General features: G+C 52.7%; 1 protein-coding gene across 1 annotated transcript in view; it reads left to right on the top strand.

The window, feature by feature from the left end:
- The window catches only part of ARHGEF11 (Rho guanine nucleotide exchange factor 11), an 89,158-nt gene that overhangs the window by 59,188 nt on the left and 3,320 nt on the right, over positions 1-26,650 (top strand). Inside the window, 21 exon segments of the mRNA XM_060256735.1 lie at positions 554-680; positions 1,030-1,209; positions 1,498-1,545; positions 3,161-3,178; positions 3,180-3,222; positions 3,224-3,343; positions 3,345-3,351; positions 3,755-3,901; positions 13,351-13,430; positions 13,566-13,691; positions 15,904-16,021; positions 16,111-16,289; positions 16,380-16,455; positions 16,579-16,731; positions 19,058-19,145; positions 19,849-19,956; positions 20,466-20,554; positions 23,143-23,373; positions 24,996-25,355; positions 25,832-25,918; positions 26,328-26,608. Of these exon segments, the coding sequence (XP_060112718.1) occupies positions 554-680; positions 1,030-1,209; positions 1,498-1,545; positions 3,161-3,178; positions 3,180-3,222; positions 3,224-3,343; positions 3,345-3,351; positions 3,755-3,901; positions 13,351-13,430; positions 13,566-13,691; positions 15,904-16,021; positions 16,111-16,289; positions 16,380-16,455; positions 16,579-16,731; positions 19,058-19,145; positions 19,849-19,956; positions 20,466-20,554; positions 23,143-23,373; positions 24,996-25,355; positions 25,832-25,918; positions 26,328-26,608 (2,666 nt within the window).

Here is a 26,650-nt window from a genome sequence, read left to right as displayed (position 1 = left end):
TCCCCTGAGGAATAGCCCCCCCCCCCAGCTGGGAGGCCAAGGGTCACTCTGGGCTCTGGAAGAGTCCAGAACTTCCGGGCTTCTCCGAGTCTGTTGTGGCCGGTGCGCGACCTTCACAGGCAGCCCACCCACCCCACCCTTTCTGGCCCTCCTGCAGCCCCCTTTCTGGCCTGCCCGGGGGGGGTGGCATTGCCCTGACCATAGGCAGGGAAACCCCCTCAGCTCAGGGGGCATGGGAGGCCGGCAGTGCCCTGGGCCAAGTGGAGCTGCGGTGGTCTGACCTCTGCCGTGCTCTCTCTGGCATGGTGTTTGCAGTTCCCACTGGGGCAGGCGGTAGACTGGTGGGGCCACAGCTGGTTCCGGGGACTCTGTGCTGGGGGGGCTGTCCTGTGTCTCTGTGAAAGGGGGTTGCTTTGAGCAGGAGCAGCTGGCCTTTTCCGTGCCCGACTTGCCTTCCTCCACGGGGCTTTGGAAGCAGCACAGCCTGCAGGGCCCCCGGAGAACCTCTGCTCCTGCCCTCCGCCCTGCAACGCTGACCTTTTTCTGCCCCCAGTTAAGCCAGGCAACGTGCGGAACATCATCCAGCACTTTGAGAACAGCCAGTATTACGACCCCCAGGAGCTGGGCCTCCAGCGCCTCTCCACCGGCAGCTTCCCCGAAGACCTTCTGGAGATGGACAGGTAGGAGGCCGGAGGGGCTGGTGCCAAGGGGGCTGGACCAAGCAGCAACCAGTGGCCGGCCGGGCCAGGCCGATTCTGGGCTCGAGGCTCTTGGGAACAGAGCCAACCATGGCTCCAGTCACCGGTGTTAATTCCTAGAGGATGATGGGATGGTCTTGAGCGGGAGTGCTGGAGAGTACGTGCATGCCTTCCCCCCTCCCCCCACCCCACCATTTCTTGTGAGGGAGCCCACCTCTGGTGGAAAGGAGAGAAGTGGGCCTTGGAACGGGGAGGAGGGCCTGGGTTTGGGCCCCAGTGTGTCTGCGGGCCTCTTTCCTCTCAAGCCCCAAGGCCTCGGCCTCTTCCACAGCTCCAAGGCAGAGGTCAAGCTGGGCCGGTCAGAGAGCCTGAAGGGGCGAGAGGAGCTGAAGCGGCTGCGCAAGGCGGAGAATGTGCCTCGCTCGCGGAGTGACGTCGACATGGAGGCTGCGGCCGAAGCCACCCGGCTCCACCAGTCAGCCTCCTCCTCAGCCTCCAGTCTCTCGGCCAGGTAGGAGCCAAGCGCTGTCGGCCAGTGGCGGGGGGGGGGGAGGCCCTTCGCTCCTCTTGCAAGCTGTGAGGCTCAGCCTGTCCGGAGTGCCAGAGGGAAGTCGCCTGCTCCACTCCTCTGGATCTTGGTCGCATTCTCCTTTGGGATCTCCTCTCCCCTACTCCCCCCACCCCAAGATGGGGAGGTCTCTGTTATGCTGGGGGGCGTGTGGGGTTAACATTGTCCTTCCCTAGTTCAGTATTTGTTCGATGAGTCCTGGTCTGAGTTAATTTCTTACTCTTTTGGCAGGTCACTGGAAAACCCCACTCCACCCTACACTCCCAAAATGGGCCGCAGGTGAGGAGGACAGGAGCGCTCTCCAAAGGACAGGTTCTTAAAGTCTACTCAGGGGAAGGCCTCGGCCTCTCTGCCCTGTTGTTGGCCCTCCAGTGGAACTGGCTGGCCACTGTGTGAGACAGGAGGCTGAACTAGATGGACCCTCACTGGTCTGACCCAGCAGGGCTCTTCTGGTGTTCTTCTCAGGGGAAGGCCTCGACCTCTTTGCCCTGTTGCTGGCCCTCCAGAGGAACAGGCTGGCCACTGTGTGAGACAGGAGGCTGGACTAGATGGACCCTCCCTGGTCTGACCCAGCAGGGCTCTTCTGGTGTTCTTCTCAGGGGAAGGCCTCGGCCTCTCTGCCCTGTTGTTGGCCCTCCAGAGGAACTGGCTGGCTACTGTGTGAGACAGGAGGCTGGACTAGATGGACCCTCCCTGGTCTGACCCAGCAGGGCTCTTCTGATGTTCTTCTCAGGGGAAGGCCTCAACCTCTCTGCCCTGTTGTTGTCCCTCCAGAGGAACTGGCTGGCCACTGTGTGAGACAGGAGGCTGGACTAGATGGACCCTCACTGGTCTGACCCAGCAGGGCTCTTCTGGTGTTCTTCTCAGGGGAAGGCCTCGGCCTCTCTGCCCTGTTGTGGCCCTCCAGAGGAACTGGCTGGCCACTGTGTGAGACAGGAGGCTGGACTAGATGGACCCTCCCTGGTCTGATCCAGCAGGGCTCTTCTGATGTTCTTCTCAGGGAACTGGCTGGCCACTGTGTGAGGCAGGAGGCTGGACTGGATGGACCTTCCCTGGTCTCATTCAGCAGGGCTCTTTTGAGGTTCTTCTCAGGGGAAGGCCTCAGCCTCTCTGCCTTGTTGTTGGCCCTTCAGAGGAAACTGGCTGGCCCCTTTGTGAGACAGGATGCTGGACTAGATGGACCCTCACTGGTCTGACCCAGCAGGGCTCCTCTGAGGTTCTTCTCAGGGGAAGGCCTCATCCTCTCTGCCCTGTTGTTGGCCCTCCAGAGGAATTGGTTGGCCACTGTGTGAGACAGGAGGCTGGACTGGATGGACCCTCCCTGGTCTGATCCAGCAGGGCTCTTCTGAGGTTCTTCTCAAGGGAAGGCCTCAGCCTCTCTTCCCTGTTGTTGTCCCTCCAGAGGAACTGGCTGGCCACTGTTTGAGACAGGAGGCTGGACTAGATGGACCCTCCCTGGTCTGACCCCAGCAGGGCTCTTCTGATGCTCTTCTCAGGGGAAGGCCTCGGCCTCTCTGCCTCGTTGCTGGCCCTCTAGAGGAACTGGTTGGCCATTGTGTGAGGCAGGAGGCTGGACTAGATGGACCCTTCCTTGGCTCTTCTTGGGTTCTTGCACTGATTTTGGAATACCACTGATGATTGTTATTCTTAGTCCTTTCTTCATTGTTAATTAACTGATTTTATTCATGTCCTTGTTGACATATTATTATCCCTAAATCCTGCTGTGCATTTTTGTGAAGCGTTGAGTAGCACACGCAGTGCCTGGCCTCATGTGCCCTCCTCACTCCCCTCCCCATAAAGAACCCCCCGTGTGGCTGGGGGTGGTTTCCAGCCTGTGGGGGTCAGGGGGGGGGTGCCCAGAGGGTTTGGGCAGCTGCTCTCTTGGCCCCTGCAGGAGCATGGAGTCCCCCCAGCCTGGGCTTCAGCATGGAGATGGCCCTGCCGCATGTCTTGGAGGGACGACTTCAGCCATCTCTCGGACCTGGAACCGGAGCTGGATGCCCAGAACTGGCAGCACACCATCGGCCGGGACGTGGCGGCCTTTCTGCCGCAGCGGGAGGTTGACCGCCAGGAGGTCCATCAACGGTGAGGAGGGAGACACGTCCGGCCTTGCGTTGCTGGGGGCGGGCAGGCAGCCTCCCTCCCCCCCAGGGGATGGCCGGGCAGGGACTCTAGCTCTGGGTTCACGGGTGGGTGCCTCAGAGCCCGTGAGGTGCTTGGGATTCCTGGTAAGGAATGCTAGACAGAAAATAGGAAATTGGTTGCCCAGACCACAAGGCCGTCTGCCGTCCACAGCTCCCCTCCGCCCCCCTCACTGGAGAAGGTTGGCTGCCATCCCAGCCCCAGAGGAGAGAGAGGAGGGTTGGCCCCATAGCTGCCTGGCAGGCGGGGGGCCGGGGGGGGTGTCTGCGCTCCTTCAGCTGTGCTGCTTCCATAGCCGGCTGCAGCCTCATGAATGGTGCTCCTTCCCGCCCCTTTCTTTGTGCAGAGCTGTTTGTGACGGAGGCCTCTCATCTGCGGATCTTGCGAGTCCTGGATCTGGTCTTCTACCAGCGCATGAGGAAGGAGAACCTGCTTTCTCGCGAGGAACTGGCGCTGCTCTTCCCCAACCTCCCAGACCTGATCGACATCCACAGTAAGGCCTCTGGGCTGCTCCTCTCACTGGTGGGCCTGGCTGGGCAGCAACAGTGGGCAGGGCAGAGCTTCCGCAGCCCTTGTCCTAGAGGCCGGTTTTCAGCAGCACTAGGAGGGGATGGCCTGACACAGACTCCTCCTCCTCGCTTTTGTGCCCCATCTTTCTTGGACCTTCTAGGAATCATAGAGTTGGAAGGGACCTCCAGGGTCATCTAGTCCAACCCCCTGCAAAATGCAGGAAACCCACAAGCACCTCCCTCTAAATTCACAGGATCTTCATTGCTGTCAGATGGCCATCTAGCCTCTGTTTAAAAACCTCCAAGGAAGGAGAGCCCACCACCTCCCAAGGAAGCCTGTTCCACTGAGGAACCGCTCTAAACTCACAAACACCTCCCCCTCAATTCACAGGATCCTCATTGCTGTCAGATGGCTATCTAGCCTCTGTTGAAAAACCTCCAAGGAAGGAGAGCCCACCACCTCCCGAGGAAGCCTGTTCCACTGAGGAACTGCTCTTAACAGTCATAGAATCCTAGAGTTGGAAGGGACCTCCAGGGTCATCTAGTCCAACCCCCTGTGCAAGGCAGGAAATTCACAAACACCTCCCCCTAAATTCACAGGATCTTCATTGCTGTCAGATGGCCATCTACCCTCTGCTTAAAAAACCTCCAAGGAAGGAGAGCCCACCACCTCCTAAGGAGGAAGCCTGTTCCACTGAGGAATTGCTCTAACAGCCAGGAAGTTCTTCCTAATGTTGAGCCGGAAACTCTTTTGATTTAATTTCCACCCATTGGTTCTGGTCCTACCTTCTGGGACCACAGAAAACAATTCCACACCATCCTCTATATGACAGCCCTTCAAGGACTTGAAGATGGTGATCCTATCACCTCTGCCGCCTCCTCTCCAGGCTATACATCCGCAACACCTTCAACCTTTCCTCATAGGACTTGGTCTCCAGACCTCTCACCATCTTCGTCACCCTCCTCTGGACCCGTTCCAGCTTGTCTAGATCCATCTTAAAATGTGGTGCCCAAAACTGAACACAATAGTCCCAGGTGTGGTCTTACCAGAGCAAAGCGATACCATCACATCATGTGATCTGGACACTATACTTCTGTTGATACAGCCCAAAATTGCATTTGCCTTTTTAGCCACCGCATCACACTGTTGACTCATGTTCAGCATATGATCCACTAAAACCTCTAGATCCTTTTCGCACAGACTACTGCTAAGGCAAGTCTCTCCCATCCTATATCTATGGATGGGATTTTTCCTACTGAAATGCAGAACTTTACATTTATCCCTGTTAAAATTCATTTTATTGGTTTTAGCCCAGTTTTCCAGCCTGTCAAGGTCATCCTGTATCCTGTTTCTGTCTTCTTCTGTATTTGCAACCCCTCCCAATTTAGTGTCATCTGCAAATTTAATAAGCATCCCCTCTATTCCTTCATCCAAATCGTTGCTAAAGATGTTGAACAAAACAGGCCACAGGACAGATCCTTGAGGCGCTCCACTTGTCACTCCTCTCCAAGAGGATGAGGAACCATTCACAAGCACTCTTGGGGTGCGATCTGTCAACCAGTTACAGATCCACCTAATGGTAACAGGATCCAAACCACATTTCACCAACTTACCAACTTGTCAACAAGGATAGTATGTGGAACTTTATCAAAAGCCTTACTGAAATCAAGATAAACGATGTCTACAGCATTCCCTGATCCAGCAAGGTAGTCACTTTCTCAAAAAAAAGACAGCAGGTTAGTTTGACATGACTTGTTCTTGAGAAACCCATTTTGGAATGGAGAGAGAGGCTGCCAGTCTGTGTAGACAAGACTGACTGATGGGCTGGTTGCCTGATTCAGTAGAAGGCAACTGTCTGTGTCACAGAATTCCTCGTGGGCACCCAGGAGAGTTGATGGGTGAAGACCAAGTATTTCTTTACAGAATGAGTCACGGAAATTGTGCCATTGGCTGCCTGTGGGCATAGTGATGGATAAACATGACAAGCATCCATTATGCACCATGCCCAATGCACCATTCACACGGGTATAAACGCACAGGAAAATAAAGAGGATAATTGTAGAACTATAAGAAGCACACGGGACAGACCATGGATGGCCAGCCATGTTGAGCAGATCTGTGGCTGCTTTGGGATGTTCCTTGAAGACAAAGTGACAGAGAGGGGGAGGAGGAAAGAAAACTTGCAGCGCTTATTCACTCCTTGGGAGTAGGACAACAGTTCTTTTAAGAACAGAAGAGAAGCGCTGTTGGATCAGGCCAGTGGCCCCTCCAGTCCAACACTCTGTGTCACACAGTGGCCAAAAAAACCAGGTGCCATCAGGAGGTCCATTAGTGGGGCCAGGACACTAGAAGCCCTCCCACTGTGCCCCCCAAACACCAAGAATACAGAGCATCACTGCCCCAGATGTAAGAAACATGTTGGATCAGGCCAATGGCCCATCCAATCTGACACTCTGTGTCACGTAAAAGCCAAAAAACCCAGGCTCCATCAGTGGGCCAGGACACTAGAAGCCCTCCCACTGTGCCCCCCAAGCACCAAGAATACAGAGCACCACTGCCCCAGACATGAGAACATAAGAGAAGCCATGTTGGATCAGGCCAGTGGCCCATCCAGTCCAACACTCTGTATCCCATAAGAACATAAGAGAAGCCCTGTTGGATCAGGCCAGTGGCCCATCCAGTCCAACACTCTGTGTCCCATAAGAACATAAGAGAAGCCCTGTTGGATCAGGCCAGTGGGCCCATCCAGTCCAACACTCTGTGTCACATAAGAAGCTCTGTTGGATCAGGCCAATAGCCCATCCAGTCCAACACTCTGTGTCACATAAGAACATAAGAGAAACCCTGTTGGATCAGGCCACTGGCCCATCCATTCCAACACTCTGTGTCACATAAGAACACAAGAGAAGCCATATTGGATCAGGCCAATGGCCCATCCAGTCCAACATGCTGTGTCACATAAGAACATAAGAGAAGCCATATTGGATCAGGCCAATGGCCCATCCAGTCCAACACTCTGTGTCACATAAGAGAAGCCCTGTTGGATCAGGCCAGTGGCCCATCCAGTCCAACACGCTGTGTCACATAAGAACATAAGAGAAGCCATGCTGGATCAGGCCAGTGGCCCCTCCAGTCCAACACTGTGTCACATAAGAACATAAGAGGCCATGTTGGATCAGGCCAGTGGCCCCTCCAGTCCAACACTCTGTGTCACATAAGAACATAAGAGAAGCCATGTTGGATCAGGCCAGTGGCCCTTCCAGTCCAACACTCTGTGTCACATAAGAACATAAGAGAAGCCATGTTGGATCAGGCCAGTGGCCCATCCAGTCCAACACTCTGGGTCACACAGTAGCCAAAAAAAAAGCCCCCCAAAACCCCAGGTGGTATCAGGAGGTCCATCAGTTTCTTTATTCCCTCACTGGTGATAAATATCAGATTCCTCTTGCAGCATGGAAGATTTTTTGGGGTTTTGTGCTGTGTGTGGGTAGGAGTGCACCTGTATCATGAGCCAAAAGAATTATGTTAAGAGCTTTGCAGCTCCTTTTGGAGAAGGCCAAGATATTGAGCTGATGCTGGATACTCTCTCAGCAGTCTCTGTATTAACTGATTTACGTTAATTTGCAACATTTAAAAATGCACCACTGGTGGAACCAAAATGACAGTTGGTGTGTTATTTTAGAAATCGGATACTTTTCTGTGGTTGTTTATCTGCAGAAGTGAGTTTTGGTGCATGTTGTGCTCCAGGAGAATTATACATTGTGCTTCATGGTAGCCTTATTCTTGGTAGGGAATCATTTGCCACATTAAATTGGATGGTGGCTGGGGGGGTGTAGTTGCTCCCCAAATGAGACATCGTAAAGGTAGTCCCAGTTGTGAGTGGGGATAATTCCATATGGGGACTTGGTTACACAAGGACTCATTCATCAAGTGAAAATGAAATCTGTTGTGTTCCCTGCATGACAGGAGTTATGACGTTTACCATTTTCTGTTGGAGAGGCAGTGTTACAGGGGTTTAAGAAATTTTATTATTTTATTATTTAGTATTACAGAAGAAGAAGAAGAATTGCAGATTTATACCCTGCCCTTCTCTCTGAATCAGAGACTCAGAGTGGCTCACAATCTCCTTTATCTCCCCGCCCCCCGCCACAACAAACACCCTGTGAGGTGGGTGGGGCTGAGAGGGCTCTCACAGCAGCTGCCCTTTCAAGGATAACTCCTGGGAGAGCTATGACTGACCCAAGGCCATTCCAACAGGTGCAAGTGGAGGGGTGGGGAATCAAACCCGGTTCTCCCAGATAAGAGAGCTATGGCTGACCCAAGGCCATTCCAACAGGTGCAAGTGGAGGAGTGGGGAATCAAACCCGGTTCTCCCAGATAAGAGAGCTGTGGCTGACCCAAGGCCATGCCAGCAGGTGCAAGTAGTGGAGTGGGGAATCAAACCCGGTTCTCCCAGATAAGAGAGCTCTGGCTGACCCAAGGCCATTCCAGCAGGTGCAAGTGGAGGAGTGGGGAATCAAACCCGGTTCTCCCAGATAAGAGAGCTCTGGCTGACCCAAGGCCATTCCAGCAGGTGCAAGTGGAGGAGTGGGGAATCAAACCCAGTTCTCCCAGATAAGAGAGCTCTGGCTGACCCAAGGCCATTCCAGCAGGTGTAAGTGGAGGAGTGGGGAATCAAGCCCGGTTCTCCCAGATAAGAGAGCTCTGGCTGACCCAAGGCTATTCCAGCAGCTGCAAGGGGAGGAGTGGGGAATCAAACCCGGTTCTCCCAGATAAGAGAGTTCTGGCTGACCCAAGGCCATTCCAGCAGGTGCAAGTGGTGGAGTGGGGAATCAAACCCGGTTCTCCCAGATAAGAGAGCTCTGGCTGACCCAAGGCCATTCCAGCAGGTGCAAGTGGAGGAGGGGGGAATCAAGCCCGGTTCTCCCAGATAAGAGAGCTCTGGCTGACCCAAGGCCATTCCAGCAGGGGCAAGTGGAGGAGTGGGGAATCAAACCCAGTTCTCCCAGATAAGAGAGCTACGGCTGACCCAAGGCCATTCCAGCAGGTGCAAGTGGTGGAGTGGGGAATCAAACCCGGTTCTCCCAGATAAGAGAGCTCTGGCTGACCCAAGGCCATTCCAGCAGGTGCAAGTGGAGGAGGGGGGAATCAAGCCCGGTTCTCCCAGATAAGAGAGCTCTGGGTGACCCAAGGCCATTCCAGCAGGGGCAAGTGGAGGAGTGGGGAATCAAACCCAGTTCTCCCAGATAAGAGAGCTACGGCTGACCCAAGGCCATTCCAGCAGGTGCAAGTGGTGGAGTGGGGAATCAAACCCGGTTCTCCCAGATAAGAGTTGATGCACTTAACCACTACACCAAACTGGCTCTCTTCACCAACATAGCCCACCTTTTCCCAAATGGGCTCTGGGTGGGCAACAACAGTCAATAATACAAGATTAAAATCAAATACATATAATAAAACAATATACAATCTAAAAAGGAAATTGGTGCAGAAGGATGGTTATTGAAATCATCAGCATAGATTTCACCTGTAGTGGTGGTGAGGAAGAAGAATGGGATTATTTGCCTTTGTGCAGATTAAAGAGAACCAAATACGGCTCTTGTGGTTGTGGTTGAGAACGCACGCATAGCTGGTCTTGAGGACAAAAGGAGATTGAGGAAGAATCGCACTGCTACAGCACCAACCCTAAATCAGACTTTTCCCTGCAGCCACTGTGGCCGGACCTGCCTGTCCCGCATTGGTCTTGTCAGCCACCAGCGAGCCTGCAGCAGACGTGGACTATTGCACCCTTCTTAAATCTTCGTTCGCGAAGCCAAGCCGAGAGAGAGAGAGGTTGATAGGCAGCCATCCACAGCCACATGTAGAAGAGGTGTTTTCAGAACTGGCAGGGTCAAAAATGGTTCCCATTCAGTTGTGTTGCATGAATAGAGTAGAGACCTTGGGGTTAATCCAGGCCTCCTGTCAGCACCGTGAGATATATGACTGACATTGTCATCTGAAGACAGACTTTCTGCAGTAGTGGTTGCGAAAAGAGATGTAAGAATTAGATGTCTGCCTTTTTTACAGGCAAATGCAATTTTGGGCTGTATCAACAGATGTCTAGTGTCCAGATCATGTGATGTGATAGTATTGCTTTACTCTGCTCTGGTAAGACCTCACCTGGAGTCTTGTGTTCAGTTTTGGCCACCGCATTTTAAGAAGGATCTAGACAAGCTGGAACGGGTCCAGAGGAGGGCGACGAAGATGGTGAGGAGTCTGGAGACCAAGTGCTATGAAGAAAGGTTGAGGGAGCTGGGGGTGTTTAGCCTAGAGAGGAGGCGGCTGAGATGTGATAGGATCACCATCTTCAAGTACTTGAAGGGCTGTCATATATAGGATGGTGTGGAATTGTTTTCTGTGGCCCCAGAAGGTAGGACCAGAACCAGTGGGTTGAAATTAAATCAAAAGTGTTTCTGGCTCAACATTAGGAAGAAACTTCTTGACCATTAGAGTAGTTCCTCAGTGGAACAGGCTTCCTCCTTGGGAGGTGGTGGGCTCTCTTTCCTTGGAGGTTTGTAAACAGAGTCTGGCTGGCCATCTGATAGCAATGAAGATCCTGTGAATTTGGGGTAGGTATTTGTGGGTTTCCTGCATTGTGCAGGGGGTTGGGGGGTGGGCTCCCTCTGGGAATCCTACCCCCCCAGGGAAAGTGCATGCGCAATACATAGCAATACATAGCCTCTCCTCTCCCGGTGTAGTGAACGCCGCGTGGTCACTGTCTGGCTATGCCTGGCAGATGGTCACTGCAATGGCCTCTCCTGCATTACTGCATCCGTAGCAACACCTTCTCGCTGGTCCCCCCCGTTTTCACAGAGTTTGCTACGTCATGGTGCGACCGAATTGTCCGGCGGTATAACCGGATGGGCAGGCTGGGCCCACCAACTTCGTCAGCCTAAGAGAAGGAAAACTCTAACATCAAACCCGGGCAGATAGAGCTCGTTAATGTAACACCTACCACCTGGAGGACTCACTGCCGGCGTCCCGGCTTACTGGGCCATGGCAGATGACCCCCAGGTGAAAGGGTGGAGCCAGTACCGCGCACACTGCGCTTCACCTAAAAAATTCCTCTGCGCAGGCCTGAAGGGCATATCCACACACACAACCCACAACGCATCAAGTCCTGCAGCGATAGGCAAGGGCGAAACGGCAGGTGGAAGGTGCCACTGGAAGCCGCAGTCCCGATCCTGCATGTAGGCGGTTCAGGATATTGGTCGCCTGATGCTAACCCGGAGACGAAAGCATCTTTCGGCAGCACCCTGAACGACCAAGCAGCCTTATCTAGGGACAGCACTGCTTGCTCCACACGGAGAGGGGCCTAGAAAAGGTGGCCTAAACAAAGCTCGTCTCCCCCACCCCAGTTGGCTAGCCACGGTCAACGGGCATCCTTACTTGCGGTCGAAAAATAACAACAAAGAAAAGGCATGCACCTGCCTCACAAAGTGTGCAAAGACTACCAACCCTAAATCAGACTTTTCCCTGCAGCCGCTGTGGCCGGACCTGCCTGTCCCACATTGGTCTTGTCAGCCACCAGCGAGCCTGCAGCAAACGTGGACTATTGCACCCTTCTTAAATCTTCGTTCGCGAAGCCAAGCCGAGAGAGCAGGGGGTTGGACTAGATGGGAGGTCTGGAGGTCCCTTCCAACTCTATGGTCGTTTTCCGCACTCACCTTCCGCCGGCGCGACCCCCCTCTTCACCGCGCAGGATCTGCCCGGATTTCGCACTAAACGCTGCGGAGCAGCCAGAAAAGCCGGAAGCTCCCGGCGCAAAAGCCGCTCAAACTGAAACCGCCAAAAAGCAGTTTGGTGTTTGCGCGGCTTTTGCGACGGGAGCTTCTGGCTTTTCTGGCTGCTCCGCAGCGTTTAGTGCGAAATCCGCGCAGATCCTGCGCGGTGATGAGGGGGGGTCGCGCCAGCGGAAGGTGAGTGCGAAAACGACCTATGATTCTATGATTGTATGTTGGACTAAAAACTGTGTTATGGAATGGTGTGTGGTACATTTATAGAAACTGCTGACTTTTTTGGTACTTGTATAAGTAAAATGTATATCTTGTGAATTTAGTGGAGGAAATATTGTGTTTAGGTATGTTACTTTAAGAGAACTTGTTGCTCAGGAAGGAGACGTAGAGAAGCCGGTATGCAGGAAGGGGAGAGAAGTGGGCAGATGTTGGCAGGTGTTTTATCGTGTTGGAGTTTCTTTAATAAGGGGACTTGGAACAGGGACTTCATTGAGAAAAGCATAAAATCTGCATCAGACCCTTTTCTGTGTATTCCATGGAGCCCAAAAAGGTCTCTTGTCCCCCCCACCCCCCCAGTCTGAGATGCTAAATAGCATAAGCTGAAGCGGAGTTTGTCAGGTGTGGCAACTCCTTTTTGATGGACGGTTCTTCTGTTCCTCCAAATTATACTGTTTCTCAAAGATTTCAGGTTTTCACGGCTGGTAACATCATTAGGGTTTGTAGAATCTTTCGGGCTCAAGTGCCGCGTTCTACAGTAGAACACGGCACTTGAGCCCGAAAGATTCTACAAACCCTAATATACTGTTTCTTTTTCTGTGCATTTACCAACTTCTTAATGTGATGGTAGATAGAATGCTGTTTACAGCTGTACGCTGTCCACTTTCTCTGGGTTCAGGTGATATTTTCGTTTTGTGGTTTGCAACCCAGCGCTGGTCTTCCAGATGCCGCCTGGGGCTTGCGTGCTTGGCTTCTCCATTCTGGAAGGCGCCCTTTGCTCACAAAGCAGAAACTAGCCCTTTGAGGCGGGCCCAGAACAGTGGGGTCTCGGAGGTCAGCCAGTCTCCTGGGGGCCCGAAATAGTCTCCCACTCTTTTTGACGGTGGTGGAGTTGTCTCTGCCACACGTGAGCACTCAGGGGGCTGCCTTCTCCATAGGAAGCGGCCTTTTCCCAAGTCAGGCCGCTGATTCTCCAAGCTGAGCATTGGCCCCTTGACTGGCAGGTGCAGAAAGATCCCCCCCCTCACCTCCTGCCGGGTCCTTTTCACTGGAGATACGTTGCGGGGCTGAACGGAGGACCTTCTGCTTGCCCAGCAGAGGCTCTGCGCCTCGCCCGTTCTTTTGGCCTGCTCTGGCCTGTGGCCCTGGCCCCCTTCCATTCGTGTTGGGGCAAGCAGTGGGGAAGAGACAGTTGACCGGGGTGGGGTGGGGGGTTCTGAAAGGGGGGCTGGGGGCAGAAGCAGAACTGAGGGCTGCTCTGAGAGGTGTGAGGCTCCCCGGTCTCACTTTCAAGTGGCACAAGAAGGTGACGTGTAGGGGAGGGGTTGGCCTGAGGGGGCCTCGCAACAGAGCTGGAAGCCCCCCCCTCCCCTTTTGCCTGGCCTGGTTTCCTCTCTCATCTGCCCCACTCGTCATCCTTGGCTCTCTCTTCCTGGTTCAGATTCCTTGTCTGAATCGATGAAGAAACTCCGGGAGGAAGGGCCGGTGGTCAAGGAAATCGGGGACCTCATGCTCACCTGGGTAAGTAACTCTTTGAGCAGTTCTTGGAGGCCAGGGGTGGGGGTGGGAGATTTGGGGACAGGGGCACTGGGGGGGTTCAGCTTCTGGATGAGGACCTGAGCGGGGGCGGGGTGTGTCTCTCCCTCTTCTCCCCAGTTTGATGGGCCAGGACGGGAAGATTTGCAGCTGGTGGCTGCTGACTTCTGCGCGTACCAGTCCGCAGCCATTGAGCTGATCAAGACCAAGAAGCGGAAGGAGACTCGCTTCCAGCTCTTCATGCAGGTATCTTCAGCGGCATTCCCCCCACCCCCCCATGGACAGGGGGGAGGGAAGGGTCGGGGGAGGAGACCCCTGCAGCTGGAGGGGAAGAGGAGGCACAGGAGAAAAGCCGAGAACGTCTTAGACAAAAGGCAGGACTTCCCCCCACAAAACCTTTAAGCAAATGGGGAAATTGGGAGCTTTGGGTGGGACTGAAAAAGCTCCTGTGTGAGACCTCCACGCTTGAAGCCGCCTTCTAAGGCACTGGCTTGCATCTTCTAGCTATTTCTGTGTCAAGAAGGCATTTCCATTAGAGAAGACAACTTCCTTTGCCTCCCCTTCCCACAGCAGCCCCCAAATGCTGCCCAAAAGGGAGACAGGAAGAGCATGTGTGTGTGTGTGGGGGGAGTCTGGGGGAATAGATGGAGACCTCCACCCACCCCACCCACCCTTCAGTAGCCTGCAGTCCTGAAGAGGCCATTGGTTGCCTTGGCAGTTGCTGTCCTGGTAGAGGAGTGGCTCTTCTACCAGTGGAACCATCTTCCCAATTGCAGTGGAAACCACCCCGCCAGACTTTGAATGCTATGAATCCTAAAGGAGACCGTTTAGAAGAAGAAGAAAAATTGCAGATTTATACCCCGCCCTTCTCCCTGAATCAGAGACTCAGAGCGGCTTGCAATCTCCTATATCTTCTCCCCCCACAACAGACACCCTGTGAGCTGGGTGGGGCTGAGAGAGCTCTGACAGAAGCTGCCCTTTCAAGGACAACTCCTGCGATAGCTATGGGTAACTCAAGGCCATTCCAGCAGGTGCAAGTGGAGGAGTGGGGAATCAAACCTGGTTCTCCCAGATAAGAGTCCACGCGCTAAAGTCTAAACATCACTCTTCACCGTTCAGTTTGTAGAAACAAAAGCATTTACCCTTCTAAATTGCACAGATATGCCAAAGTTATAACTGATGCTAAATTTACCCTTAAGTTATACCCAAAGTTATAACTGATGCTAATAAGGCAGTACAGTAAGATTGACAAGAAGGTGACTAGGTCTTCAGAATTTCCAGATTTTTTTAAATGTCACTTGCTCTCCCCAACTGCCTCAGCATTTGGACAATGCAAGAAGGGGGCCTTTGAGGTTTCCCTCTGCCTGCTCCTCTCCCCTTAGTCAATGGGATGCTTAGAGAGAGATCCCGTCTTCTCCTTCTGGGGAAACCAAAGCCCCTGTTCGCTTGTGGAGGAGGGGGCAATGGCAGGGGGGCAAAGCTCAGGCCACACCCCCCCCCCCCCCCGCTATCTCCTTAGGTTTATGAAGCTACACACGTTAGGGTTTCATTGTGAAATAGGCAATAAGATAAAGGACCACTGAAATATCTGGAGTGCAGAAAAGCCTCCGTGTCAATTTTAAGCACACAAAAGCGTTTTAAATCTCGTATGTGTAAACTATTTACTGTGACATCAAAATATTTAACAAGTATATCCTATCACATTTCAAACTTCTGTATTATTGTGTCACTTCTGTATTATTTAGGAGAGGCATTCATGTTTGAAATGTGATAGGATATATTTGTTCAATATTTTGGCGTCTCAGTAAATAGTTTACACATACTTGAGATTTAAAATGCTTTTGTGCGCTTAAAATTGGCACGGAGGCTTTTCCGCACTCCAGATATTTCAGTGGTTTATCCTGTTACCTATTTCCTTAGGTTTGGCTGACTGTGAAAGGGCTTCTTCTTACAATCCTAGAGTTGGAAGGGACCTCCGGGGTCATCTAGTCCAACCCCCTGCATGGATTATTTATTTATTTGTAATGTGAACTTCTGGGCTGCCCTCCTCTGCCAGCAGGGCTCTGGCTCCCGGCTCCCGTCAACATAAAAACACTCTAAAAACAACAGACAATCCAAATCAATTACATTAAATAATATTAGAATATTGTTAAATTCGGATTGAAAAACAATTAGATGGTAAACAAGGTGAACAAACTAATTAATGTTACTGCTTCCCAGCTTTTGAGGGTACATGGGGGGGCGATAACTTGGGGAGTCCCAGAGTGACAGACTCTTTATTGTCCTGTCGCTCTCCTCAACCAAAAGGGAGGTGCAGAGAATTCGCACCTGCTCCATGGGGTCTTTCCCTCTGCGGGGGGGGGGGGGGCATATGTTCGAGTGCCTCCCTGCTCCAAGGCCCTCAGGAGACAACCCCCGCCCCCCGCCTCTCTCCTCCCGGCCTCCCCTCTGTGCGCAGGAAGCGGAGAGCACCCCCCAGTGCCGCCGGCTGCAGCTGAAGGACCTGCTGATCTCGGAGATGCAGCGCCTGACCAAGTACCCCCTTCTGCTGGAGAGCATCCTCAAGCACACCCCGGGTAGGTGGGCGGAGGGGGCGGGGCCTGCGGAGGGGGAGGGGCCTTCCAGCCCAGGTCCTGCTGACCCGCCTCGTGGCTGCCTCCTGCAGGGGAGACGCTGGAACACAAGAAGCTGTGCCGGGCGCGGGACCAGTGCCGCGAGATCCTGAGGTACGTCAACGAGGCGGTGAGGCGGGCCGAGAACCAGCACCGCCTGGAGGCCTACCAGAAGCGCCTGGACGCAACCTCCCTGGAGCGCAGCAGCAACCCCTTGGCAGCCGAGTTCAAGGTACGGCCTCCTCCCCCTCCCTCCCTCCCTCCCCCTCCCGTGCTTCTGCCCCCTCCAACCTGTGCCATCTGCTCTGCCTTTCCCGCCCAGAATCTGGACCTCCGAAGTCGGCGCATGATCCACGAGGGGCCACTGAACTGGCGCATCAGCAAAGACAAGGCTGTGGGTGCGTGCCTCCTTTCCCCGCCTGCCCTCTTGGCGTTCTCTGCCCAGTCCTGGGTTCCTTCCAGGCGGCTCAAGCAGGCTGAGTTTTGCTTCCTCTCTCTCCGCCCCCCTCCCTCCCCTTCAGAGCTGCACGTCCTGCTGCTCGAAGACCTCCTGGTGCTCCTTCAGCGGCAAGACGAGAAGCTGGTGCTGAAGTGCCACAGCAAGACGGACACCAAGCAGACCTTCAGCCCCGTCCTCAAGCTCAACTCTGTCCTCATCCGCTCAGTAGCCACAGGTAAGAAGCCACGGAAAGGCCGAAGCCCCTCGACTCTACCCCCGTGGGCCTCTGGGTCTGCCAGGGCAGGGGAGGAGGAGGAGGAGGAATCCAGACTCAAGCAGGCTTCCAAGGGTGGGCTCCAGAGCAGGGGTGTCGAGCAACTGGATGTCGTCTGCTTCCTTCTCCCTCTCTCTGGCTTCCTTCTTCGTCACAGCTGGCTTTGCCAGGCTTGCTCAATCACACAGCAGCTACAGAGGAAAGCCTCTATTTTCTCCAGTGGCTGAGGCTCCTCCCTTGAGAAGGAAGGGGGGAAGGGAGAGCTTGCTTTGCCAGGCTGTCTCAATCGCACAGCAGAGCTACTGAGCCAAGCCTCTCTTCCTTCTATTGGCTGAGGCTCCTCCTCCCCCAGTCCCCTGGGGAAAGAAGGAAAGAGCCAGAGCTTCCTTTGCCCAGTTCCCTGGATCCCATGGGAGAAATACAAAGAAAGCATCTTTAAGAGCAATGAGTGCTAATGTCTTAAGCAGGTTTTATTTTAAGGGTTTTTTTAAAAAAATCTTTAATTGTGTTTGGCCTGTGTCCTTTATAAAGTTTATATCTCCACTACCTGGCCTTCCATTTTATGGCATATGTGGCCCGGCCTGACAAGGTCCCATTTATGTCAGATCTGGCCCTCCCAACGAATGAGTCAGAGACCCCTGCTCTAGAGCAGGCCCCTCCCCCCGCCTCGTATCCCGTCCTGCCCTGGCGAGGAGAGAAGGGCAAAAAAGGGACCAGTGGATTCTGTTCAAATACTATTTTTTTAATTTATTTTTTTAATTTAAGGTTTTATTTTTATTAATAAGAATTTGACAAAACAACAAACCACACAAACAGATATACACACATAATACACATCCTCAACATCAACATTAACATCTAATGGAGCGAATGAACTAAAAACTAAGATCATTAATATTTTCCTGTCGTTTCAAAACCCAGTTGTTTAGCCCACAAACACACAGGATTCCAAGCTTCTTCACACTCTTCCACATTTCCTCCTTTTAACCTGCACGTTAACATATCCATTTCAGCTGCTTCAAGTAATTTGCACAAAAATTCATTTTTGTTCGGTATTTGCTGCGTTTCCCAGTATTTAGCATACAAAGTCCTTGCTATAGTAACAACATAGAGTAATAACTTTTTCGGGTTTTTTGGAATAGCGATTTTGCAAATATTTAATAAGTATAATTCTGGTACATGAGGAATTCTCATTTTTAGCATCTTTTGGCACCAGAGAGATATTTGCACCCAATACTTTTTTGCTAAATCGCATTTCCACCACATGTGGTATAGCGAGCCTTTCACCTTTCTACACTTCCAACACTTGTCAGATACATTCGGGAAGGCTTTGGAAAGCCTTTCAGGGGTATAATACCAACGGTAAACCATCTTGTACAAATTTTCTTTAAGTAACAAGGATTTTGTCAATTTTAAATTTTCCTTCCATATTTTCTCCCATTTATTTAATTCAGTAGTATAGCCGAATTCTTGCATCCATTTAACCCAATTTACCTTTACATTTTCATCTTGCATCTTCAGTTCCAGTAGCCAATTATAAAATCTAGAAATCAATTTTCGATCTGATTCCAATATAATACGGTCGAATTCATTCACTTTTTTCGGAAAGCCTACTCCCTTATCCACCTTATACCTTGACTTAATTTGCGTTTTAAGCCACCAATCCATTCTGGGGATTTTATCAATATTCAGGTTTTGCTTAACATCTAATAAGCATTCGTAGGTATAATTATCTTCCCAACTAAAAAGATTTGGTTGGACCGACGCTTCCACCGGAGAAAGCCATTTGGGAGTATATCTGTACACTTGATTTTTGACCTCAGACCAAGTCTTGTACAATGATTTCCTTGCTTCGTGTCTAAGAAATTTACCGGTGGATTCAAAGGCAAAAATGCCATCCCTCTTTCGTCACCAATTTTATGTCTCTTCAATAAAGCCTCCACATCAGTCTTCAAGTTTGTTTTATTATCTCCAAGTCAGTCAACACACACAACATAAAACCACTTCCTACAGCTGCAGGGTTCACGCCCTACTTCCTTTCTTAACTTATATATAACCCTCTTAAAGGGGCATACACCACACCCGCCCTGGAGCTGGCAGCCCTCACTTGGCCCATCAGAGGCCCTGCTCAGTTAGCACAGCCTCAAGTCACCACCCGTCTTCTCGGTATCTGAGCAGCTGTGTGTGTGTGTGTGGGGGGGAAACAGGTCTGAACCCCCAAGGTTGGACTCTGGTGTGTTGCTAAATAAGGAGGGGTCTCTCCTTTCTTCTCTCCCCTCCCCCCCAGATAAGAGAGCCCTCTTCATCATCTGCACCTCCGAGTTAGGTCCCCAGATCTACGAACTGGTGGCGCAGACCTCCTCGGAGAAGAACACGTAAGTGGATGATGGCAGAATGCGGAAGGGGGGAGGGAAGGAAGCAGAGGCTGCTGGGAAGAGAGAGGGGTGAGACCAAGAGGAGGGCGGGGATGGCCTGATGACTGCAAGCCGCTCAGTGCCTGGGCATGAGATTTCTCTGGGAGGGCAGGCGGTGAATGGGCAGCGGGGCCCCATGCCTGTCTCCTTCTTGGGATTCCTGCTGCTGGAACCAGCCCAGAGAGCAGCAACCAGCAGAACTTCTATTCCCCAGTGGAACAGGCTTCCTCCTCGGGAGGTGGGGGGCTCTCCTTCCTTGGAGGTTTTTCAACAGAGGCTAGGCGGCCATCTGACAGCAATGAAGGTCCTGTGAATTTAGGGGGAGGGGTTTGTGAGTTTCCTGCATTGTGCAGGGGGTTGGACTATATGACCCTGGAGGTCCCTTCCAACTCTAGGATTCTATGACTGTTAAGAGCGGTTCCTCAGTGGAACAGGCTTCCTCCTCGGGAGGTGGTGGGCTCTCCTTCCTTGGAGGTTTTTCAACAGAGGCTGGATGGCCATCTGACAGCAATGAGGATCCTGTGGATTTAGGGGGAGGGGTTTGTGAGTTTCCTGCATGGTGCAGGGGATTGGACTGGATGACCCTGGAGGTCCCTTCCAACTCGGGGATTTCTTGGTCTCATCTCCCGCCCCCCCTCTCTCCCCCGCTTCCCATATTTGGCAGGTGGATGGAGCTGTTGGACGAGGCGGTGAAAAGCGCCACACGGATCGCCACCTTCCCTCCCAAGCCCCGCTCCCAGGAGCTGCCTCTGCCCTGCCCAGCACCTGCCAGGTGAGGAAGAAGAAGACTGCCTTTCCCTCTTCCCCTGAAGTCTCCTGGGACTCTCTCAGCCCCGCCTACCTGACAGGGGAGGGGAAGAGAAGGAGCCTCTTGGAGGGAGAGAAGAGCAGGGTATAAGAGCCTCCTCTCTGCTCTTCCTCTCACGGGACTCTGGAGCTTATATCCCTTCTTATCGCTCACCTTATGACATATGCAGATTCTTCTTCCAGAATATAATAAATCCAGCACCTGTGAAGATCCTGTGACTTTAGGGGGAGGGGTTTGTGAGTTTCCTGCATTGTGCAGGGGTTGGACTAGATGACCCTGGAGGTCCCTTCCCCTCTAGGATTCTATGATTCTATGACCTGCCCAGAGTCGCTTGTGAAACATTCAGGCTCCCTGCCGAGGGGCCCCTTCTTCCTTCTGGCCCCTTCCCCAGTGTGGCTCTCGGGGGAGCCTGACCCCCCCTCCTGCTTCCCACTTTCCACCTGCCTTTGGACGTCCTGCCCCTTCCTTTGCAGTCTGGTGCTCCAGGAGGCGGGACTTCCCCCAAGCCTGACCCACGGAGACGGGGCCTCCAGCCACGAAGCAGAAGAAGAGGCGGCTTCAGGTGAGTGGCTGCAGAGGGGGCAGGGCACCAGGTGTTGCTGGGAAGGCCTCTCGCTCCAGGGCCAGAGGTTGGCACCAGCTGCACTTTCAAGGCCGCCTTCTCTGCCGTCCGCAGACTCTCTCTGGCCCTCGCTGGGGCTAGTTGGCCGGCCCTGTCTGTCGGAGGCTGGCAGGGTGTGTGTGTGTGTGTGTGAGAGAGAGAGAGGAGAGGGGCTGTGGCTCAGTCAAACAAACACAAGCCTTTATTGGCTTCTATCAGATTATAAATAAGGCAAAAAAAGAGATACAGAAATAACAGAATACACCAGTCATATGCAGCTGTACATTGGACAATCGATCCTTGATTAACAGTCACAAGAACAAAGCAACCTTTTCAGTTATTTCGGATGACAAATCATTCAGAAGCTGGCAAATTTTTGCAGCCTCTGAGCAACTTGTCATATTGAGCAGAATTGGGTCTAGAAACCGAAGGCAGATAGTATCATATTGGGAGCAGTAAAGAGAAATATGGGACAATGAATCAACTTGCTTTAAGTTCCATGTACAAAGTCTTAATGAGAATGGGATTTTTTTATATCTACCATTTGTAACTGCTGATGGGAGAGCATTGCTTCTGGCAAGAGTAAATGCTCTGTGCAGTTGTGGAACATGGAGAGTTGCTAGATAAGATGACCAATAATTGGGAAAATTCCAAAATTCAAAGGGGAGCAAGATGTATTTGCAGCACTGATTAGTTTTGGAAATTCTATATCTAAAATTCTACGTTTAATTAGATAATATGCATTTGTAAAAGGGGGCATGTAGAGTGAATCCATAGATGAACCCAAGGTGGGCATTTTCTTCTCTATGCAAGCAATCCATTTCAGTCCTGGCCCCAACCTGGTGGAATCAGCTCCCTACAGAGATCCGGGCCCTACCTGGCTAATTAGCCTTCCGTGGGGCCTGTAAAACGGAGCTGTTCCGCCAGGCTTTTCGTTGAGGCTGTGGGCGTCTATTCGTGATCTGGTTGGCCTCCCCTGTCGGCACTGTCACCTGGGCTACAAAATAATAATAATAATACTTTTTATTTATATCCCGCCCTCCCCGCCAGGGCAGGCTCAGAGTGGCTCACAACATGTAATATACAATAAAACCATACATAGTAATTACAATTACAATGAGGATGTTCTCCGCAGCTGAGAACGAAACGTCTGGAAGGAAAACTTTCTCCAGTAGAACACGGCACTTGATCCCGAAAGATTCTACAAACCCTAATAATAAAATCATCATTAAACCATTAACAACTGTATTAAAACTAACATTGTGGTGCTATAACTTAGATCTTAATAAAATTCAATGGCTAAAACATGTCCAGCGAAGCTTTCTTAGCTCGGTATTAGGTGAAGGCTATTTTGAAGAGGTAGGTCTTACAGGCCCTGTGAAATTGATCTAAACATCGCAGGGCCCGTACCTCCTCCGGGAGTTGATTCCACAGCAGTGGGGCTACAATGGAGAAGGCCCGATTCTGGGTGGTCTTCAATCTGGCCTCCCTTGGCCCAGGGATATTCAGCTGGTGCTTTCCAGCTGACCTCAGTGCTCTCTGGGGTTCAAAATGGAATCATATCTGCCATCTCTATGGGACAACGTCTCGTTATGATGTGAGACGGCCAGGCTGGGCAATTTGTGATGATACGGAAAATTTCCTGAGTGCTGTTGAGTTGTTCGTCGATGAAATGTTTTTATTGTATTTTATTGTTTTATTATATGTTATACTTCACCCTGAGCCCTCCAAGGAATGGGTTCAGGAATGGGCGGAATAGAAATATACTAAAATAAATAAAATAATTCAGACAGCATTTGGTATAGATAGCTCCCACAGTCAGTGGAATTGTGCACACGTAGCCAATATTTGATAGATATAAGCCATGCTCTTGTTTCTAACATATTGAGGCCTGATTCTAGACCAAGAGTGGCATATGAGACACAGCATGGTAGACCCATGATTTTCCTAACAAATTTTGACTGAACTCTTTCAATATCGGACTCAGAGGCACTAATCCATGTTGGGATACTGTACAGTAACTGCAGGATTACTATGACCTTGTAGATTTTTAAAGCCGCTGGAACAGACTGGGTGCCTCTATTGAAGGAAAACAGAGAAATGCCTGATGCGCTAATGGCTGCTAAGTTAATTATAGATTTACAGTGACATGACCAAGCCATGTTGTAGCTAAAGTGGAGACCTAGGTATTTAAAATGACTAACCTGTTCTATTTCTTTCCCATCAAATAGCCATTTGTGAGTTTTACGAGATTTAGCAAAAAACCAGTATCTTAGATTTTTCATAGTTCAGGTGCAGTTTGTTTTCTTGAAAAAAGCTAAGGCATCTGTTCAGTAGTTGTCGGAGCCCACCCCTCGTACGAGAAAGGAGTACTGTGTCATCTGCGCATAGCGAAACGGGAACACGTAGGGAACCCAGTTCTGGGGGGTGACAATCTACTTCTGTTAGTACAGGAGCCAAATCATTAGAGGAATAAATTAAATAGAAAAGGAGCAAGTATGCCTCCTTGTTGCGGCTCAGTCCCTCTCTCCACTCCCCCTTGCCTGCAGATGAGACCCCCACGGAGGCCGTGGACGCAGAGTCCCACCTGGTGCTGCCGGGAGAACCCGAGGCTGAACACAGCCAGGAGCTGGAGGCGGAGGAGGAAGAGTTGCAGCCTGTTGCACTGAGAGGCGAGGGAATTCCTTCCACGGAGGAGGAGTCCAGACTGGGCAGGCCTCTGGAGCCTCTCCCAGCCCCCGTCTCAGTGGCCAGTCTGGCCGAGTCGGCCTTGGAGGACGGTGAGTGTCTGCCCCTGCCCGGCTGCCCTCTCAGCCCCTCTCTTCTTGCAGGACGGGGAGATTCTAGAATGGGGGGAAGAGAAGCCTGTGAGAACAACGGCCAGAACTCCCTCAATCCCTCCCATCCAGTGGGGGACTTTAAGAACAGAAGAGAAGCCCTGTTGGATCAGGCCAATGGCCCCTCCAGTCCAACACTCTGCGTCACATAAGAACATAAGAGAAGCCCTGTTGGATCAGGCCAGTGGCCCATCCAGTCCAACACTCTGCGTCACATAAGAACGTAAGAGAAGCCCTGTTGGATCTGGCCAGTGGCCCCTCCAGTCCAACACTCTGTGTCACATAAGAACATAAGAGAAGCCCTGTTGGATCAGGCCAATAGCCATCCAGTCCAACATTCTGTTTCTCATAAGAACATAAGAGAAGCCATGTTGGATCAGGCCAGTGGCCCATCCAGTCCAACACTCTTTGTCACACAGTGGCCAAAAAAAATTTATATATATATATACACACACTGTGGCTAATAGCCACTGATGGACCTCTGCTCCATATTTTTATCTAAACCCCCCTTGAAGGTGGCTATGCTTGTGGCCGCCACCACCTCCTATGGCAGTGAATTCCACATGTTAATCACCCTTTGGGTGAAGAAGTACTTCCTTTTATCCGTTTTAACCTGTCAGCTCAGCAATTTCATCGAATGCCCACGAGTTCTTGTATTGTGAGAAAGGGAGAAAAGTACTTCTTTCTCTATCCCATGCATTATCTTGTAAACTTCTATCATGTCACCCCGCAGTCGACGTTTCTCCAAGCTAACGACCAGAGGGCTTCTGGAGTTCTGGAGTTCTGGCCTCTTGGTTCTGGCCACTGTGTGACACGGAAGGCTGGAGGGACTGGATGGGCCACTGGCTTGATCCAGCATGGCTTCTCTTATGTCTGGGGCAAGGATGCTCTGCCGTGTTGGTGCTTAGGGGGGCACCATGGGGGGCTTCTGGAGTTCTGGCTCCATTTGTGGACCTCCTGATGGCACCTGGGGTTTGGCCCCTGTGTGACACAGGGGCCACTGGCCTGATCCAACATGACTTCTCTGATTTTATTATGTCTGGGGCAAGTGATGCTCTGTCTTCTTGGTGCTTGGGGGGCAAAAGTGGGAGGGCTTCTAGTGCACTGGCCGTGCTGGTGGACGGTGTGTGGCACCTGTGTGACACAGAGTGTGGGAGTGGAGGGGCCACTGGCCTCATCCAACATGGCTTCCCTCACATTCTTCTGTACGAGTGGGGCTTCCTGCCGCGTTGTGCTTGGGACACAAAGCGAAGTGAGTTGTAGAATCACAATGCTTTGAGGCAATGAGCCCCCCCTCCAATATGCGCACACTGAGGGGAGGGACGGTGGCTCAGTGGTAGAGCATCTGCTTGGGAAGCAGAAGGTCCCAGGTTCAATCCCCGGCATCTCCAACTAAAAAGGGTCCAGGCAAATAGGTGCGAAAAACCTCAGCTTGAGACCCTGGAGAGCCGCTGCCAGTCTGAGAAGACAATACTGACTTTGATGGACCAAGGGTCTGATTCAGTATAAGGCAGCTTCATATGTTCATATGTTCATATGTTCTGTGTGTGTTTTGTTGTGTGCAGTGGAAACCCTGCGCCACCTCCTCCTGCAGAAGCTCCTGCGCAGCGAAGACCCCGACCCCGAAGAGGACTTGACCCCGACCCCATCCGTGGTTGTTTCTGTGGGGCTGTCCCGGCAGGACTGGGGAAATCAGGGGCCGGCCGTGGAGGGCAGAGAGCCGTCTCTGCCGGTGGACTCTGAATTGAGCATCGCTGGCCCAGAAGTGCCCAGGCCCCAGAGCTCCGGGCCCCTGGAGCAGGAGAAGGAGGGTGCAGAGACTGGCACGGCGGAAGACTTCCCCATGGCTCAGGCGGGATCTCAAGAGGCTGCTGAGGGGCCAGTGGCTACTGAAGGAGCAGGCAGCTTCCGCGTGGTGCGGAAAGGTAGGGGAGGGGAGGGGAGGGGGGCTGGCCTGCTGGACTCCTGCCTCTTCCCCCCAACCCAGAATGGGGAGAGGGCTCTTGGCCACACCCGGCCTGCCTTTGGCTCTCTCTGAACGTATTCAGAGGATTTCTCCCTGCCCCTTCAAGACTAACGGCTGCCCCACGGCCCCCCTGCAGCTTGCAGACTAACCCAGCCCCCCCTCTGGGCTCAAAGTAGGTATGGAGCAGGGAAGGCTGAGTCAGGATTTGAACCCAAGTCTTGCAGACTGAAGTCCGCCACCATTCCTCCCCACCCCCACTGCTTCTGCTGCACTTTTGCTTGGCCTGCCACTCTCTGGATGCGCCTTTCCCCGGGCACCTTGGTCTCTTCCCTCGGCCCACAGACCTTCCCCTCTCTCGCCCTCTGGCTGTTCTCTGTGGGGGCTGATCAGGATTTCCCTCTCTGTCTCCCCCCTCTCCTGGTGTTTCTCGCACAGCCACGGTGGAGGGAGCTTGCGATGCCCACTCCTTACCAGCTGGCAGCCAGTCAGACAGTGACGCAGGAGAGGGCCCTCACCTAGATGGTAAACCCCTGCCTCCCCCTAAAAGAAGTCCTTTGTTTCCCAAAAGCAGGAGGACCCGCACAGTCAGTCGCCCCCACCCACCCCGGACACTGCCTTTCATTGGGGGGGTGGGGGGGGACCGGCTCTTCCGCTCTCTGCTCCTAAGGCCCTGAGTGGGGGTGGGGCGGGGGCGTGGCACAAGGGCCCTTTCCCCTTCAGTGGCAAGGCGCCCAGCCCTCTCTCCTCTCTGGGGTCTGCCCTCCGCCCGGCTTCTTGTGTGTTTGCCGAACAGTGCCCCCAGCTGCTGCGGTGCCCACATTTCTTTCCTGGGACATGGCAAGTAGGGCAATGTACAGCCAGGACGGTGGAGTTTCCTTGAGATGTTTGCGCCCACCAAGTGCGGGTGAACAGCCTGGTCTTTCTTCTGCAGGGAACTGTTTCTACGTCAGCTTCCCAGGTGGTGCGGAGTCCCACACAGATGCTGGCAGCCCGTGCCCCCCGGAGCCCCCAGACCCTCTCGGCCAGCAAAGGGCCGTGTCTTCTGCCATACCCCTTGCCCCCCAGCAACACCCCCAGGAGACCCTGCAGCGGCCGAACGCTCTTGATGGCTCCGTGCCTCCGGAGCAGCCCCCCTCTGGCCAAGTGGCTCGGGACGTGGCGGTCATCTTCCGGACAATCCAGCGGCTGACCCTGAAGCTGACCAGGCTAAAGGTGAGGGGGAGGAGAGGGCAGCCCCCGGGGAAATGGGGGAGG

The sequence above is a fragment of the Heteronotia binoei genome, chromosome 1 (genome assembly GCF_032191835.1).
Source record: "Heteronotia binoei isolate CCM8104 ecotype False Entrance Well chromosome 1, APGP_CSIRO_Hbin_v1, whole genome shotgun sequence".
Classification (NCBI taxonomy): Eukaryota; Metazoa; Chordata; class Lepidosauria; order Squamata; family Gekkonidae; genus Heteronotia; species Heteronotia binoei.
This window is presented reverse-complemented; position numbering and strand designations above follow the sequence as displayed.